General features: G+C 42.1%; 1 protein-coding gene across 4 annotated transcripts in view; it reads right to left on the reverse strand.

Moving 5' to 3' along the window:
- STS (steroid sulfatase) overlaps positions 1-16,432 on the reverse strand; it is a 175,330-nt gene that overhangs the window by 98,640 nt on the left and 60,258 nt on the right. Inside the window, exon 1 of one of the 4 annotated variants that reach the window (XM_046674062.1) lies at positions 3,608-3,634. The exons of the other annotated variants lie outside the window; for them this stretch is intronic. Coding sequence (XP_046530018.1) covers positions 3,608-3,615 — 8 coding nt within the window. The 5' untranslated portion in view covers positions 3,616-3,634. Of the gene's footprint in view, positions 1-3,607; positions 3,635-16,432 lie in introns of those variants that run through there. 4 annotated transcript variants of the gene reach the window in all.

Genomic DNA, 16,432 nt, shown 5'->3' on the forward strand with positions numbered 1-16,432 from the left:
AAGTGCTAGACAAATGTAACTTGTTAGGAGTGTTTTAATCTATCTATACCTTTGCAACAAAAGCAATCCACTGACAATTCAACCAAATCCACTTCAATTCAACAAACGCTTATGGGGCAAAAAGCGGATAAAAGACACTGTGACAGTCTTGTGATGGTTTCATGGTTGAATGAGACACAGAATCGTCCTGCAAGGCTCTGACTGACCAAATGAGGGAATCCACAAGCACAGAGCCCACTAAAATGAGTGATGGAGTGAGAAATGTGGCTTCCACAGATGAGGTTTCAATCCTGCCTCCTCTGCTTGGGAGAGGTGAGATTGAGGGCCATCCACTTAGCCTCATGTCGGCAGTCTCTTTGGTAAAATGAGGATAATCATAATAACACCTTATAAGTATTACAGTGAAGATAAAATTATATACTCAGTACTATGATTAAATAAGGGAATCATAGTTAGGGGCCAATAGTTGTTAGTTGTAGTCATTATCAGCATTACTATTATAATTTTGTGTAGACTGTAATAAGTACACTAGTAAAATTTTAAACAAAGATGTGGAAGGCCAACCAAAAGATGGACTCAATGACAACCCTCCTGGTAGTCACATCTTATATAATCCCCTGCACTTGAGTGTGGCTGGACCTTGTGACTTGGTTCTAATGAACAGAAGATGGAAATAGTGATGGGACATCACTTCTGTGATTAGGTTGCAAAAGACTATGACTTCTGGGGCTGGCCCCGTGGCCGAGTGGTTAAGTTTGCGCGCTCCACTGCAGGCGGCCCAGTGTTTCGTTGGTTCGAATCCTGGGCGCGTACGTGGCACTGCTCATCACACCACGCTGAGGCAGCGTCCCACATACCACAACGAAGAATATACAACTATGTACCGGGGGGCTTTGGGGAGAAAAAGGAAAAAAGTAAAATCTTAAAAAAAAAAAAAAAAAACAACAAAACTATGACTTCTGCCTTGCTAGCAGACTCTACCTCTTGCTGGATTTTGATGAAGTGAGCTGCTATGTTGGAGAGACCCCCGTGATGAGAAACTAAGGAGGCCCCAGCCAACAGCGAGCCAGGACATGAAGCTCTCAGTCGAACAGCCTACAAGAAACTGCCCTCAAGCATCTGAGCAACCGTGGAAACAGATCCTGCCTCTGTCAAACATTCAGATGAGGCCATCACCTTGGCCGGTACCTTGATCACAGCAGAAGAAACAGCTAAGTTATGCTCGGATTCCTGACCCACAGAGACTTGTGAGATAATGAATGTGTGTTGCTTTAAGCTGCTAAGTTTTGAGGTCATTTGTTACACAGCAGTAGATACTTGAAACAAAATACAGTAGCTTAAGATGGGAAGTTCAGTTGTGTTAATGAGGACTTGAAAAAAGCTTTCCACAGTAGTGTCTCAAAAGGTCATGCTGAATGTATTTTAAGAACATGCTTCATTAGTAATGAGTAGCCAGAATTTATATAAGAAATTTAAAGATACGTTGCTCAGCTCACCAACCATGCAAAAAATGAATTTTTGTTTTACAATTGAAAGTTGAAAATGCCAGGAATGGAAAAAAGTACTTATGATAGCCCAGAGGGATATGGTTGAAAGAGAGATTAAATGGAGCCAAATTCCATCTCTGTGTGAGTCTTAAGTAAAGTTTCACCCAAAACCCAGCTATTCAGAGACCTACTTTGGGCTACTATTGCTTTTATTATACACAAAAATTAAATCTGATTTTTTCGAATAAATTTTGTTGTGTCTTTACTTTTATTCTAAATGTATAGAAGAAAAAAATATAAGCCAACTGACTATTTGGAGAACCACTCAGGTCTTAGGTTTCTCTCCACAACCTTGTTGTGTAAATGGCTGAGCGTGCGGCATTCCCATGACTGCATGCCTTGGTGTTTTGTCTGTTTTTCCATACAAAACCCTCACTGTACAGTGGAGATTAGTCTCAAGAAATAGCAGGGGTCAGACATGGAGGGTGCTGTCAGCCCAATAAGGACATTTATCTTTGTCCAGAAGTGATGGGGAGACAGTGAAGATTTTAGTCTGGGGGGCACAGGAATTTTTGATTCACATTCTCAGACAGTCATTCTGCTACTCCGTGGAGGATGGATTGGGCAGAGGCTGGAGTGAATGTGAAGATAATGGCCATGACCATACAGAGATGTGGTACCCAGACTAGGTGGGGGCAGGTGGAAGAGAACAGAATGGATTTGAGATGCAATCACTAGCACTTGGTAATTGACTGGATGTGAGGTGTCAGAAAGAGAGGGCAGTCAATGATACTTCACCCTTGCTCTCTGGAAAGATACTGGGGCCATTAGCTGTGAAAGAGAACAGTGAAAACAGAAAATGTTTGGGGTTTAAGATTATGAATCTGCTCCAGGTCAACATGTCGCCATAGTAGGGATCAATTGTATACATGTGTGCTCCTTGGGAAAAATTCTTTCCAATTTTCTGTGCTTTTTGGTGAGAGAGTTAGTTTAGGTGCAGAACTTTTTTATTAAAATTAAACCCAATGGGGTGAAGCCCATTAATAATTATTAATATCTATATTAATTTCTGAATTGCCGAATGGTTTTGGTTAGCTCACTGTGACAGTGTATCATTAATTATACCTCCAAAATGTGCCTGGGGTAGATAATATTAGGCCTAGGGTGAGAAACACCATCTAGCCCAATTAAGAATGTTTGAAAATTTGTTTATTAATAGCCACTTAGAATCCCACTGCATATAAATCGTTAGAGTCTGAAGCAACCCGAACTCATTTTTTCCCACAAGCGTGGATTAGAATAAGGTGTTTATAAAGATGTTTCAAACTATTAAAACAGAGTTGATAAAAGTACTTAAAAATTAAATGAAAGTGCTCCAAAATACTAAGAGCACGGCACATTAGCTTCTGAAAAACTGCCTAATTTTCCCCCTTAAAAAAATTATTTTTCTGAACAACCTCCATTTGGCAAAAAAACAAGAAAGAAACTTTTTTGAGAAAGTAGCTATTCCTAAAACAAAAGTACTATGAAGGAGAGAGACAAAAGAACATTTTCATAACTAGAGATGAAATTACCTTAAATTTGTTCATTAAAAGAAAATTAACACTGCGCTTACATAACGGAAACTTTACCACGGCAACGAACGTGTTCCTGATCTATTTGGTCCGCGGGGAAAAAGGCTTATTGAACACAGAGAAAAACCTACATTACAACCCATATTTTGTTTAGAAGAAATGCAGTTTTTGTTCAATTCAAGCTACATATAATAAATGAAATTTGGTTAACAGAGTGTTATCTAATCAATGTCCTGTTTTAGATTCATAAAGAAGAATAGTCTGAAATCAGGACAGCAAAATCCCCACCTGAATATGTGTTTAAACAGGTATTTCTATAGATTTAAATACCCATTAAAATTGCTTGTGAGTTTTCTAAAATAAATATTTATGTTTTATTTATTGAGCGAACCCCTGTTTTTTATTGACTCTGCAACAGTAGCTGGTGCTCTGGGCTTTGTATTTCTCCATACACTCGATTATACTTAGTAGAATTGAATTAGTCATATTAATTTAGGAGTATTAATAAAGAAAACATATTTTTTTAAAAAAAGAATTCTCACCAACCTCTTCATTTACATTTGAAATCTTCAGAACAGTTGGGGAGACACCGAGTTCTCTAAGTTCAAAGACTCTCCTGGCCCCACTCACTTCTCTGCCTCTCTTGTTGGTCCAGCTGACGCCTCATGAGCTGAAGACGGAGGGTGGTGTGTGAGGAGTCCAGAGATGATGCTCCCCGTCCTGGTGCTGCCGCTAATGAGCTGTCAACACTAGAACAGGTCGCCCAGCCTTTGCAGGTCTCTGTCTCTGCGTCGTATGATAAAAGGGCTCCTATCATGTCCAAACTCCTGTGATGTTTATGCTCCCACAGCCTGATGGTTTTCCTCTAAGTCAGCCTGGAACGGACTCCATATTTTTCTCTAACTAGATAGGAGAGTGGCAGGCTCTGAAAGCACCAATACAAAGCAAAATATTCCACAAAAATTATAAAAACCAGAGTCTGAAGAGCATTTGACACCCCATCATGCTGAGTTCCTGAAAAGCATTCCCCCGGACTGTCAGGGCAAATCTATGGCTGCCTCAACCTGCGTTCGGCCCTTTGGCAAGGCTGAGTGTTGCCCCTGAGATAGAGAAACGCTGAAAGGCAGGTGCCCTGGCTGGGCTCTGGCGGATTGATGGCACAGATGTGAGTGAGTTTGTCATGAGATTAGGTACCTCCAGCCCAGTCCAGGATCTGGGGAATTTCTCAGGCAACGGTAGTAACTCTCCTGAGATCTTGGAAAGAACCAGCCAGGCAAGGTAGCTGAAAGAGAGCCCCACCCCGGAGTTCAGAACAGCAGAAAAGAACAAATTCAACCCCAGTGGGAAAAGCAACGCCAAGAGCAGAAGTCTTCGAAATTAGGGCAGCATAGACACCACCAGCAACAGCAGCAATAACAACTCACACCCTTCAGTTGGCATCAAATCATTAGCCTTGAGACGCCCATCTTATATAAATCGCCATCTACTTCTAACAACCAATGTGGCAGGCCTGTCACTGTCTCCATTTTACAGGCGAGGAGAGTGAGGCTGAGAGGTGAAATCATCTGCTCAAGGACATGCAGCAAGTGACTGATGGAGTGGGGATCACAGTCTAGTTCTGCTGGACTCCAGATCCACTCACAGAGAAAGGTGACGAGAGCTGCCCAGCCAAGAGTGAACTGCAGTGACCACCTCGGAGAGGGGCTAAGGTAACGTGTGGCTGGAGCGAGTATTCTATTTTACTTTATACAAGGCTGGGTTATTTGAATATTTATAACTAATTATGCAATTTAAAAATTATTTTTACTTGTAGTAAAATCCACATAACAAAATTGACCATCTTAACCATTCATTGTTTTTTCTTAACATCTGTCGCCAATCTTCCTCTGTTTTTGCTTGAGGAAGATTAGCCCTAAGCTAACATCTGTGTCAATCTTCCTCTACTTTATATGTGGGTTGCCACCACAGCATGACTGACGAGTATAGATTGGCTCCCAGGATCCGAACCCACAAACTTGGGTGGCTGAAGCGGAGCACGCCTAACTTAACCACTACACCACAGGGCTGGCCCCCTTAACTGTTCTTAAGTGTACAGTTCAGTGGCATTAGGTACATGCACATAGTTGTGCAACCATCACCACCAGCCATCTGCAGGAGATTTAGACCTTGCAAAACTGAAACTCTGTCCCCATCAAACAACAACTCCCTATTCCCTTCTCCCTGGCAACCACCATTCTCCTTTCTGTCTCTATGACTTTGACTGCTCTAGGAACCTCATGTAAGTGAAACCATATAATGTTTATCCTTTTTGTGGATGGCTTATTTCCCTGAGCATAATGTCCTCAACGTTCATCCGCGTTGTGGAATGTGTCAGGGCTTTACTCCTTTTTAAGGTAGAATAACATCCCATTGTATGGATACACCACATTTTATTTCATCACCATTCATCTGTTGACGGTACTTATATAATTAAAAAAAGAAAACATGGAAAACAAGTCACCAGATAGTTAACCACCATTAACTCCAGTCCTGGACTCTTGACCACTGTTACAGAGTTCCTTTTTTCGGTTATTCACAGGATTAAAACTTGTGAACATCTACCTATTTTGAAATAACTACATAATGCATATGCTAACAACATGTTTGATCACTCTGAGCTGTATGTAGCTATTTTTGCCCTGAATATAAGACATTTCATTTATGTACAACTCAAATGAAAATTTTTATTCATTATATAATTTCTCATTGAATTCTTAAATAACTGAAAAACAAAAATGCTCTTTTGGCATACTACACACAGATAGCTACACACTATACATAGTATGTATACTACATAAATAAACATATGTAGAGAGAATGACAAATAAATACTATATATCTAGAATGACAAAATATATATCTGTTTCTGTTGATAAATAGATTATACACATACACATATATATCACCTTATATTAATATGTTGAAATGTGTATGAATATCAATGCATTTTAAAAGTTAATATTTCAATGTTTTCCCAAATTTTGCAAAAGAAAGTTTTATTGCTGCGTATTTACTATGTTCATTCTAAATAGTTGAATCTCTTGTAGCTAGATATTTGCATCTAATGGCTCACTTCTAAGACAAAAGAAGATTAGCAATTCACCCACTCTGCACATAATAATTCATAATTATCGTAAGCAGATATTTAGTCATGTTATGCTCCCCAGAAGATATTTGATGTCATGGAGTCCTGATAAAGTGGCATTTTGTGAAAAATATATTTGTAATGAGTGGATTGCCTTTTAAGATAAGAGGTTATCTTAACACTACACTGCATTTTTTTCCAAATTAAAGAACAAGGTGCATTTTGTGATGGAGTTGCATTGTCAAGAGAAGCTAGCACATTCACAAATGTGAATAACCAACACGGACTATCCCTGTTAGCGCTTCAGTTTCCTTTCATTTTCCTATGCTTTGAAAGACTAAATGTTTTTAAAACAGTTGTTCTTTAGGGAGCTCAAAGTTCTGTAATTAAGAGATGCCTACCACAGATAAAGCCGACTGGAATTAGTTATAATGTTTCTGACAACAGTGAACACCTCTTCTATGCTAACACATTTCCACTTGGAACACATTTGAGTGAGTTGATAAATGGGATTCTCCCATTGCAACTTCAGTTTTAACTACTTGAGCAAGATCCCCAAGGTCCATTATGAGGCATCTTTGTGCTTTGGCTGAGGCACCAATATAAATGGCACTCACCTACGGCGACTGTGTGGGAGGAAGCCATTTCTCTCTTGCTCAGCCTAATAATACCTCTACTCAGCCTGCAAATCTAAATACTTTGCTATAACCACTCATCATGGCTTACCTAATCTTATTTATTTACAGTTTACTGAATTTTATGAAGAAAATTGTGTACCAGAGTGGTCTTTAAAATTCTGGGTAATGTGAACATCCTAAAACTTTCCTCTCTGGTATGCTGAGAGAATCACCACAGCTGGCGAGCTCTTGGTACTGGAGAAGAGAGAATGGATGGATCACTATGGTGGGATATGGAGAAAAGGGTGCAAAGGCCAGGTTTAGGTGACCTGTTTATTGGGAATAGTGAATTATAAAAGGATTTGTAACAAAAACACATATAGAAACTGCTATGGTCTGGATGTTTGTGTCCCCCTCAGATTCATAGGTTGAATCCTAATGCCCAAAGGTGATGGCATCAGGAGGTGGGGCTTGGATTAGCGCCCTTATAGAAGTCACCCCGAGAGCTCCCTCATCCCTTCCACCACATGACGAAGTGATGGCAGGCTGCCTGGCACACGCAGGAAAGAAGCTCTGGAGAGATTCCAGTCTATCTTGCTAGAGTTCTTCGAGGTTCAAGGCCGAAGCCAATAATAAAGTTTCACTCTGCCTATGGAGGTCATCTCTGCACACAGAGTTTTCCCAGGGGCCTCTCAGGAAGGAACACAGCCTGAATCAAGACAGGTGTGAGATACTCACACGTTCCAGGATCCTCTGACCAGAACACCACAGAGCACCTGAGCGGACCTGAACTTCTAACCTTTGGTATGTGTAATGGGCAGTCAGAGAGTGACAAGGTGGGCAGCAGCGTAAAAGGAGAGAAAATGCAATACCCAGAAAGTTTGGAGGAGAAGAGAAAGCAAGGGGCCTGAAAACTGAGGGAAGTGCTTCTTTACATCCTGATGTTATCTGTGCTGTAAATATCAGAAGGCCTCTGGGATTGTTCTCTCTGGGGTCCTAAAGCTTCCTTTTTGCGGGTGAGAATCATTCAGTCAGGCAGAGACTTGAGATGAAAAAGAAGAACATCTTTTTAGCTACTAGGAACCAGGGCCAAGCATGACTGATTTAACAAGGGAACAAGACAAAGATGGCTCAGAACAACCAGGACATCCCCCCGCCCCCAAGTGGATGGCCAGCGGCTGTTCTTCCTAACCTCACACTTCAGGAAGCTAGTTAACCCCTCTGTGTTAAAGGCACTTTGCAGAAATGATAAGTAGCCTGGCCATCTTTCCAGGAGGATGTGGGTGCCCTCCCCGCCCCCGTTATCACATAATCACTGCTGCTTTTTTAGTAACTATAAATATGTGCATATGGCTATGAGGATCTGTAAGCAGAATGCAGAGGCATTTTTTAAAATTGCTTTGGTAGTTAAGATGGCGGGCAGCTGAATGCATGGCCTGATCAGAATGTTCTCCCAAGTTCAAAATCCAGCCAGAAGAAGACGTGATGTAATGTCCAAAGTGATTGTCCAAAGTGATGTAATGATCACATCCTTGGTCATGAGTCTGCAGGGAACCTGCCACAAGGCCTCAGGCAGGATGTGAGCCATCCTGCCACCTATGATTAACTGATGGAACCCTCCAGAAAAGAACCCTGTGTGTTTGGGTGTCAGCATTGAGTCACACCAAGGTCCCCTGATCAGTGCCTGACCTCCATCCTTCTGTCTAAGGAGTCAGCCTTCCCAGTGCTGGGGTCTGCACGAGCAGGAACAGCCTTCTCATTCTCCCATTAAAGTGGGACACTGCTCGTCCCTATATCTACCACACTGGGCAAAGGGAAAAAAAAATTGAATGGAAACCTTACCAGCCTCTTCGACTTGGACAAAAGATCCCAGAAACACATCAAGGCAGAAGACACAAATTCCAAGAGCTAAAAGTGTGTTACTTTGCCTTCTCCGAAACCACCCTCCACATCTCAAGGTGGTTAAAAGTAAACGGAATAAAGTCCTGTAAATGTCTTTTGTTAACCATGATGCAAGTATAAGTGTAGTAGTCCACGAACCGAGCGCCCTTCCTCCCACCTCACTCATGCATCCAGCAGACAGTTTCCTGGCTTCAGGGAGCACCCTTACATTCCCTTCTACTCCATTTCCCAAGAGCTTCCGAGTCACGGCAGTTTTACCAGCTCCTGACCTCTGGGCTCTAGGTCTGAATTTGGTTCCCCAGATCCGCACTGTCTGGCTCTTTGCCATCAGATCCTAAACACCCTGAGAGGACACCCCAGAATGCAAACGTTGACAGTCAGGCTCTGTTCACTCAAGATGCATATAGACAGTTGAAAATGTTTAAAAACAAAAAAGGGAAGTTATAGGATATGAAAAAAAGCAATCAGCTTTCATTGCCAGTTAAGATGTAGCCAAAGGGACCCCCAAGCTCACACTGACGAGATAAAGTACTAAACCTCAAAACCGTAACTACTTTCTAAACTCTGGTCAAATTTGCATAACATCAAGTTCACTGTTTAGACCACTGCAAAGTGTACAACTCAGTGGCATTTAGTACATTGACAGTGTTGCACAACCAGCACTGCTATCTAGCTTCAGAACATTTTTATCACCCTCAAAGAAATCCCTGCATCCATTAAGCAGTCACTCCCCATTTCTCCCTCCCACTAGCTCTTGGCAACTAATTTGCTTTCTCTATGGATTTGCCTATTCTGGATATTTCATATAAATGGAATCATACAGAATGTGGCCTTTTGCGTCTGGCTTCTTTCACTTGGCATGATGTTTTCAAGGTTCACCCACATCGTAGCCTGTGTCAGCACTTTGCTTCTTTTTTTTTTTTTTTTTTTTTTTATTAATGTTATGATGGATTACAAGCTTGTGAGATTTCAGTTGTACATTTTTGTTAGTCATGTTGTGGGTACACCACTTCCCCCTCCGTTCCCTCCCCCCACCCCCCCTTTTCCCTGGTAACCACCGATCAGATCTCCTTCTCAATATACTAATTTCCACCTATGAGTGGAGTCATATAGAGTTCGTCTTTCTCTGTCTGACTTATTTCGCTTAACATAATGCCCTCGAGGTCCATCCACATTGTTGTGAATGGGCCAATTTCGTCTTTTTTTATGGCTGAGTAGTATTCCATTGTGTATATATACCACATCTTCTTTATCCAATCATCAGTTTCTGGGCATGCAGGCTGGTTCCACGTCTTGGCTATTGTAAATAATGCTGCAATGAACATAGGGGTGCAACGGACTCTTGAGATATCTGATATCAGGTTCTTAGGATAGATACCCAGTAATGGGATGGCTGGGTCATAGGGTATTTCTATTTTTAACTTTTTGAGAAATCTCCATACTGTTTTCCATAGTGGCTGTACCAGTTTGCATTCCCACCAACAGTGTATGAGGGTTCCTCTTTCTCCACAACCTCTCCAACATTTGTCGTTCTTGGTTTTGGATGTTTTTGCCAATCTAACGGGGGTAAGGTGATATCTTAGTGTAGTTTTGATTTGCATTTCCCTGATGATTAGCGATGATGAACATCTTTTCATGTGTCTATTGGCCATATTCATATCTTCTTTTGAGAAATGTCTGTTCATGTCCTCTGCCCATTTTTTGATCGGGTTGTTTGTTTTTTTGTTGTTAAGCAGTGTGAGTTCTTTGTATATTATGGAGATTAACCCTTTGTCGGATAAGTGGCTTGTAAATATTTTTTCCCAATTAGTGAGCTGTTTTTTTGTTTCAATTCTGTTTTCCCTTGCCTTGAAGAAGCTCTTTAGTCTGATGAAGTCCCATTTGTTTATTCTTTCTATTGTTTCCCTCAACTGAGGAGTTACAGTGTCCGAAAAGATTCTTTTGAAACTGATGTCAAAGAGAGTACCGCCTATATTCTCTTCCAAAAGACTTATTGTCTCAGGCCTAATCTTTAGGTCTTTGATCCATTTTGAGTTTATTTTGGTGTGTGGTGAAAAAGAATGGTCGATTTTCAATCTTTTGCATGTGGCTGTCCAGTTTTCCCAGCACCATTTGTTGAAGAGACTTTCTTTTCTCCATTGTAGGCCCTCTGCTCCTTTGTCGAAGATTAGCTGTCTGTAGATGTGTGGTTTTATCTCTGGGCTTTCAATTCTGTTCCATTGATCTGTGGACCTGTTTTTGTACCAGTACCATGCTGTTTTGATCACTGTAGCTTTGTAGTATGTTTTGAAATCGGGGATTGTGATTCCGCCGGCTTTGTTTTTCTTGCTCAAGATTGCTTTAGCAATTCGTGGTCTTTTGTTCCCCCATATGAATTTTAGGATTGTTTGTTCAATTTCTGTGAAGAATGTTCTTGGGATTCTGATTGGGATAGCATTGAATCTGTATATTGCTTTAGGTAGTATGGACATTTTAACTATGTTTATTCTTCCAATCCATGTGCAAGGAATGTTTTTCCATCTCTTTATGTCATCGCCTATTTCTTTCAAGAAAGTCTTGTAGTTTTCATTGTATAGATCCTTCACTTCCTTGGTTAAGTTTATCCCAAGGTATTTTATTCTTTTTGTTGCGATTGTGAATGGGATAGAGTTCTTGAGTTCTTTTTCTGTTAGTTTATTGTTAGTGTATAGAAATGCTACTGATTTATGCACGTTAATTTTATACCCTGCTACTTTGCTGTAGTTGTTGATTATTTCTAATAGTTTTTCTGTGGATTCTTTGGGGTTTTCTATGTATAAGATCATGTCATCTGCAAACAACGCGAGTTTTACTTCTTCGTTACCTATTTGGATTCCTTTTATTTTTTTTTCCTGCCGAATTGCTCTGGCCAGCACCTCCAGTACTATGTTGAATAGGAGTGGTGAAAGTGGGCACCCTTGTCTTGTTCCTGTCCTCAGAGGGATGGCTTTCAGCTTTTGTCCATTGAGTATGATGTTGGCTGTGGGTCTATCATATATGGCCTTTATTATGTTGAGGTACTTTCCTTCTATACCCATTTTACTGAGGGTTTTTATCATAAATGGGTGTTGGATCTTGTCGAATGCTTTCTCTGCGTCTATTGAGATGATCATGTGGTTTTTGTTTTTCATTTTGTTGATGTAGTGTATCACGTTGATTGACTTGCGGATGTTGAACCATCCCTGTGTCCCTGGTATAAATCCCACTTGATCATGGTGTATAATCTTTTTGATGTATTGCTGTAATCGGTTTGCCAAAATTTTGTTGAGGATTTTTGCATCTATGTTCATCAGTGATATCGGCCTGTAGTTCTCCTTCTTTGTGTTGTCCTTGTCAGGTTTGGGGATCAGAGTGATGTTGGCTTCATAGAATGTGTTAGGGAGTTCTCCATCTTTCTCAATTTTCTGGAACAGTTTGAGGAGAATAGGTATTAAGTCTTCTTTGAATGTTTGGTAGAATTCTCCAGAGAAGCCGTCTGGTCCTGGACTCTTGTTTTTGGGGAGGTTTTTGATTACCGTTTCTATTTCCTTACTTGTGATTGGTCTATTCAGATTCTCCATTTCTTCCTGATTCAGTTTGGGGAGATTGTAGGAGTCTAGGAATTTGTCCATTTCTTCCAAGTTGTTCAATTTGTTGGCATATAGTTTTTCATAGTATTCTCTTATGATCTCTTGTATTTCATTGGTATCTGTTGTGATTTCTCCTCTGTCATTCCTGATTTTATTAATTTGCGCTTTCTCTCTTCTTTTCTTGGTGAGTCTGGCTAGGGGTTTGTCAATTTTGTTAATTCTTTCGAAGAACCAACTCTTTGTTTCATTGATCCTTTCTATTGTCTTTTTTGTTTCAATATCGTTTATTTCTGCTCTTATTTTTATTATTTCCCTCCTTCTACTGACTCTGGGCTTTGTTTGTTCTTCTTTTTCTAGTTCCGTTAGGTGTCGTTTGAGGTTGCTTACGTGAGCTTTTTCTTGTTTAGTGAGGTGAGCCTGTATTGCGATGAATTTCCCTCTTAGGACTGCTTTTGCTGCATCCCAAATGATTTGGTATGTCGTGTTCTCATTTCCATTTGTCTCCAGATAATATTTGATTTCTTCTTTAATTTCTTCAATGATCCATTGTTTGTTGAGAAGCGTGTTGTTTAGTTTCCACATTTTTGCACCTTTCTCTGCTTTTTTCTTGTAGTTGATTTCTAGTTTAATAGCGTTATGATCAGAAAAGATGCTTGATATTATTTCAACTCTCTTGTATTTATTGATGTTTGCTTTGGTTCCCAAAATATGGTCAATCCTTGAGAATGTTCCATGTGCACTTGAGAAGAATGTGTAACCTGCTGTTTTTGGATGAAGTGTTCTATATATATCTATTAAGTCCATCTGGTCTAATTTTTCATTTAATTCTATTATTTCCTTGTTGATTTTCTGTCTGGATGTTCTGTCCATTGGTGTTAATGGTGTGTTGAGGTCCCCTACTATTATTGTATTGTTGTTGATGTCTTCTTTTAGTTCTATTAAGAGTTGCTTTACAAATTTTGGTGCTCCTGTGTTGGGTGCGTATATATTTATAAGTGTTATGTCTTCTTGGTGGAGAGTCCCTTTTATCATTATATACTGTCCCTCTTTATCTTTCTTTATCTGTTTTGCTTTGAAATCTACCTTGTCTGATATTAGTATAGCGACACCTGCTTTCTTTTGTTCATTATTAGCTTGGAGTATTGTTCTCCATCCCTTCACTCTGAGTCTGTGTTTGTCTTTGGGGCTGAGGTGTGTTTCCTGGAGGCAGCATATTGTTGGATCTTGTTCTTTGATCCATCCTGCCACTCTGTGTCTTTTGATTGGGGAGTTCAATCCATTTACATTTAGAGTGATTATTGAGACGTGGGGGCCTACCACTCCCATTTTGTGTCTTGTTTTCCGGTTTTCTTCAGTTTCCTTTGTTTCTCGTCCCATGGTTTAATCTGTTCTGATGTAGAGCTGCTACTCTCTGTTGTTGTCCTTCTACTTATCTCCTCTGCTCTTGGTTTTGTAGCCCCTTTCCTTTTTTGGATTTTTCAGGAATGAGGGTTTTCCTGAGGATTTCCTGAAGAGGAGGTTTTGTGGCAATGAACTCCCTTAATTTTTGTTTATCTGGGAAAGTTTTTATTTCTCCATCGTATTTGAAGGATATTTTCGCTGGGTAGAGAATTCTCAGCTGTAGATTTTTGTCCTTCAGATTTTTGAATATATCATTCCACTCTCTTCTAGCCTGTAAAGTTTCTGCTGAGAAATCTGCTGATAGCCTGATGGGGGTTCCTTTGTAGGTTAGTTTCTTTTGCCTGGCTGTCCTTAATATTTTCTCCTTGTCGTTGACTTTTGCTAGCTTCACTACTATATGCCGTGGAGTTGGTCTTCTTGCATTGATAAAGTTTGGAGATCTATTGGCTTCTGTCACCTGAAGATCCATCTCCCTCACCAGATTTGGGAAGTTCTCAGCCATTATTTCTTTGAATAGGTTTTCTGCCCCTTTCTCCTTCTCTTCTCCCTCTGGTATACCTATAATCCTTACGTTGCATCTCCTAATTGTGTCTGATAATTCTCGGAGAGTTTCTTCATTTCTTTTAAGTCTTGCTTCTCTCTCCTCCTCTGCCTGCAACAATTCTATATTGCCACCTTCCAAATTGCTAATTCTTTCCTCCATATTATCGGCCCTACTGTTCAGAGCATCTAGATTTTTCTTAATCTCCTCTATTGTGTTCTTCATTTCCAATATTTCTGTTTGGTTCTTCTTTATCGTATGAAACTCTTTTGTGACATAGCTCCTGAACTCGTTGAGTTGTCGGTGAGAATTCTCTCTTAACTCATTGAGAATCTTAATGATGGCTGTTTTGAAGTCATCGTCATTTAGGTTATATATCTCATTTTCTTTGGGATTGTTTTCTGTGTATTTGTTGCTTTCTTTCTGTTCTGGAGATTTAATGTATTTTTTCATATTGCTTGATGTTGTTGATTTGTGCCTCCGCATGGAGATAGAGTTTAGTTGCTCCTTTCACTTGTTTCAGCTGCTGCGGTGGGAGGAGCAGCTGTTTATATTTCATCAACCAGGAACCCTGTCCGTAGTTGCTAACTGGGCCTGGGCCCCTCTTCGTAGCCACAGTGGCCCTTTGGATTCCCTCCTCTGCCGTGGGGGCCGTCACAGGGGGGCTTCAGGCTGCAGGTGCCTACTGTTGCAGCCCACCTAGATGTGCTCTCTCCTTGGGGTCTGCAACGGTGTTATGGGCTTTTCCAGCAGCCAGGGGTGGGATCACTTATATTTGTCGCTCCGTTGCTGTCGGCACCCACCAAATCTCACTTGTCCTCTATGGGTCGCAGGAGAGCTATTGGCATCTTCTACAGTCTGTGGTTAGTACACCTAGCTATGCTGCTTTTGCCCTGGGGTCTTCCAGCCTTGTGGCTGGCGGCTGGGTGCCTTCTACTGGTGCTGTGCAGAGGCTTTCCCTAAGGCTGCTGTGAGCCTGTAGGGTTTCCCCCTAGGCTACTAAGCTGGATCTCTGGAACTCTCTCCAGCCCCAGTCCTCTCTGAGATCTCCGGCAATCCCTAGCCTCACGGGGTGGGCAACGGCAGCTGGGGGTCTCCCCGCCCTCTGGGATTCTCTCCGGGCCTCTCCCGGAGCCGTGAATGCTCAGCATGGCCCCTCTGCTAACGGCAGACAGAGAGTTTTGTCTGCTGCCCGGGCGGAGCTCCGGCGCTTCCCCTCCGGGTCGCAAAACCGGCCTTTGAAAGTTCCCCCCGCCCCGGTCCTCTCCGAGATCTCTGGCAATCCCTAGCCCCACGGGGCGGGCAACAGCAGCTGGGGGTTGCCCCGCCCTCTGGGATTCTCTCCGGGCCTCTCCCAGAGCCGTGAATGCTCAGCGTGGCCCCTCTGCTAACGGCAGACAAAGAGTTTTGTCTGCTGCCCGGGCGGAGCTCCGGCGCTTCCCCTCCGGGTCGCAAAACTGGCCTTTGAAAGTTCCCCCCGCCCCGGTCCTCTCCGAGATCTCTGGCAATCCCTAGCCCCACGGGGCGGGCAACGGCAGCTGGGAGATCTCCGTGCCCTCCGTGTCTCTCTCTGGGACCCTCCGGGCACCCCGAACACCAGGCTGAGTCTCCTCGCCAATGGCGGGGAGAGACTCTCCCCGCGGGCTCAGGTGTGCAACTCCAAAGTTTCCCTCTGCGTTTAGGAGTAATTGCAGGGGGTTTAGGTAGGGTTCTGGTCACCTGTTTCCACCGTCGCTCCTCTGTTGTGTTCTCGCTCCTGCCCTAGATGTGTGTGGATCCTCTGGGGGCGTCCGTTGGAAGAAAGCCGCTTGCGGGTACTAGGCTGCCCGTCGGGGTCGGAGAGTTTTCACCTATTTCCACATCCTCCCGGAGGAAAGTCCATCCGCCTTCCGATGTATAGTCGCGTGGGTGTCTCAGACGTCCTGAGATGCTGTCTGGATATCCTTTGTCAAGCGATAAGTGTCCAAATAATTGTAGACTCGAAGGGCGAGAGACAAAGAGGACTACTCACGGCGCCATCTTGGCTCTTCTCCCACTCTTACGTTTTTCAGCACTTTGCTTCTTTTTATGGCTGAATGCTATTCCATTGCATAGGGCCATGCCACACCTGGTTTATCCATTCATCTGTGGGTGGACATTTGCGTTGCTTCTACTTTAGGGATATTTTGACTAGTGCTGCTATGAACATTCATGTACAGG

The sequence above is a fragment of the Equus quagga genome, chromosome 10 (genome assembly GCF_021613505.1).
Source record: "Equus quagga isolate Etosha38 chromosome 10, UCLA_HA_Equagga_1.0, whole genome shotgun sequence".
Taxonomy (NCBI): domain Eukaryota; kingdom Metazoa; phylum Chordata; class Mammalia; order Perissodactyla; family Equidae; genus Equus; species Equus quagga.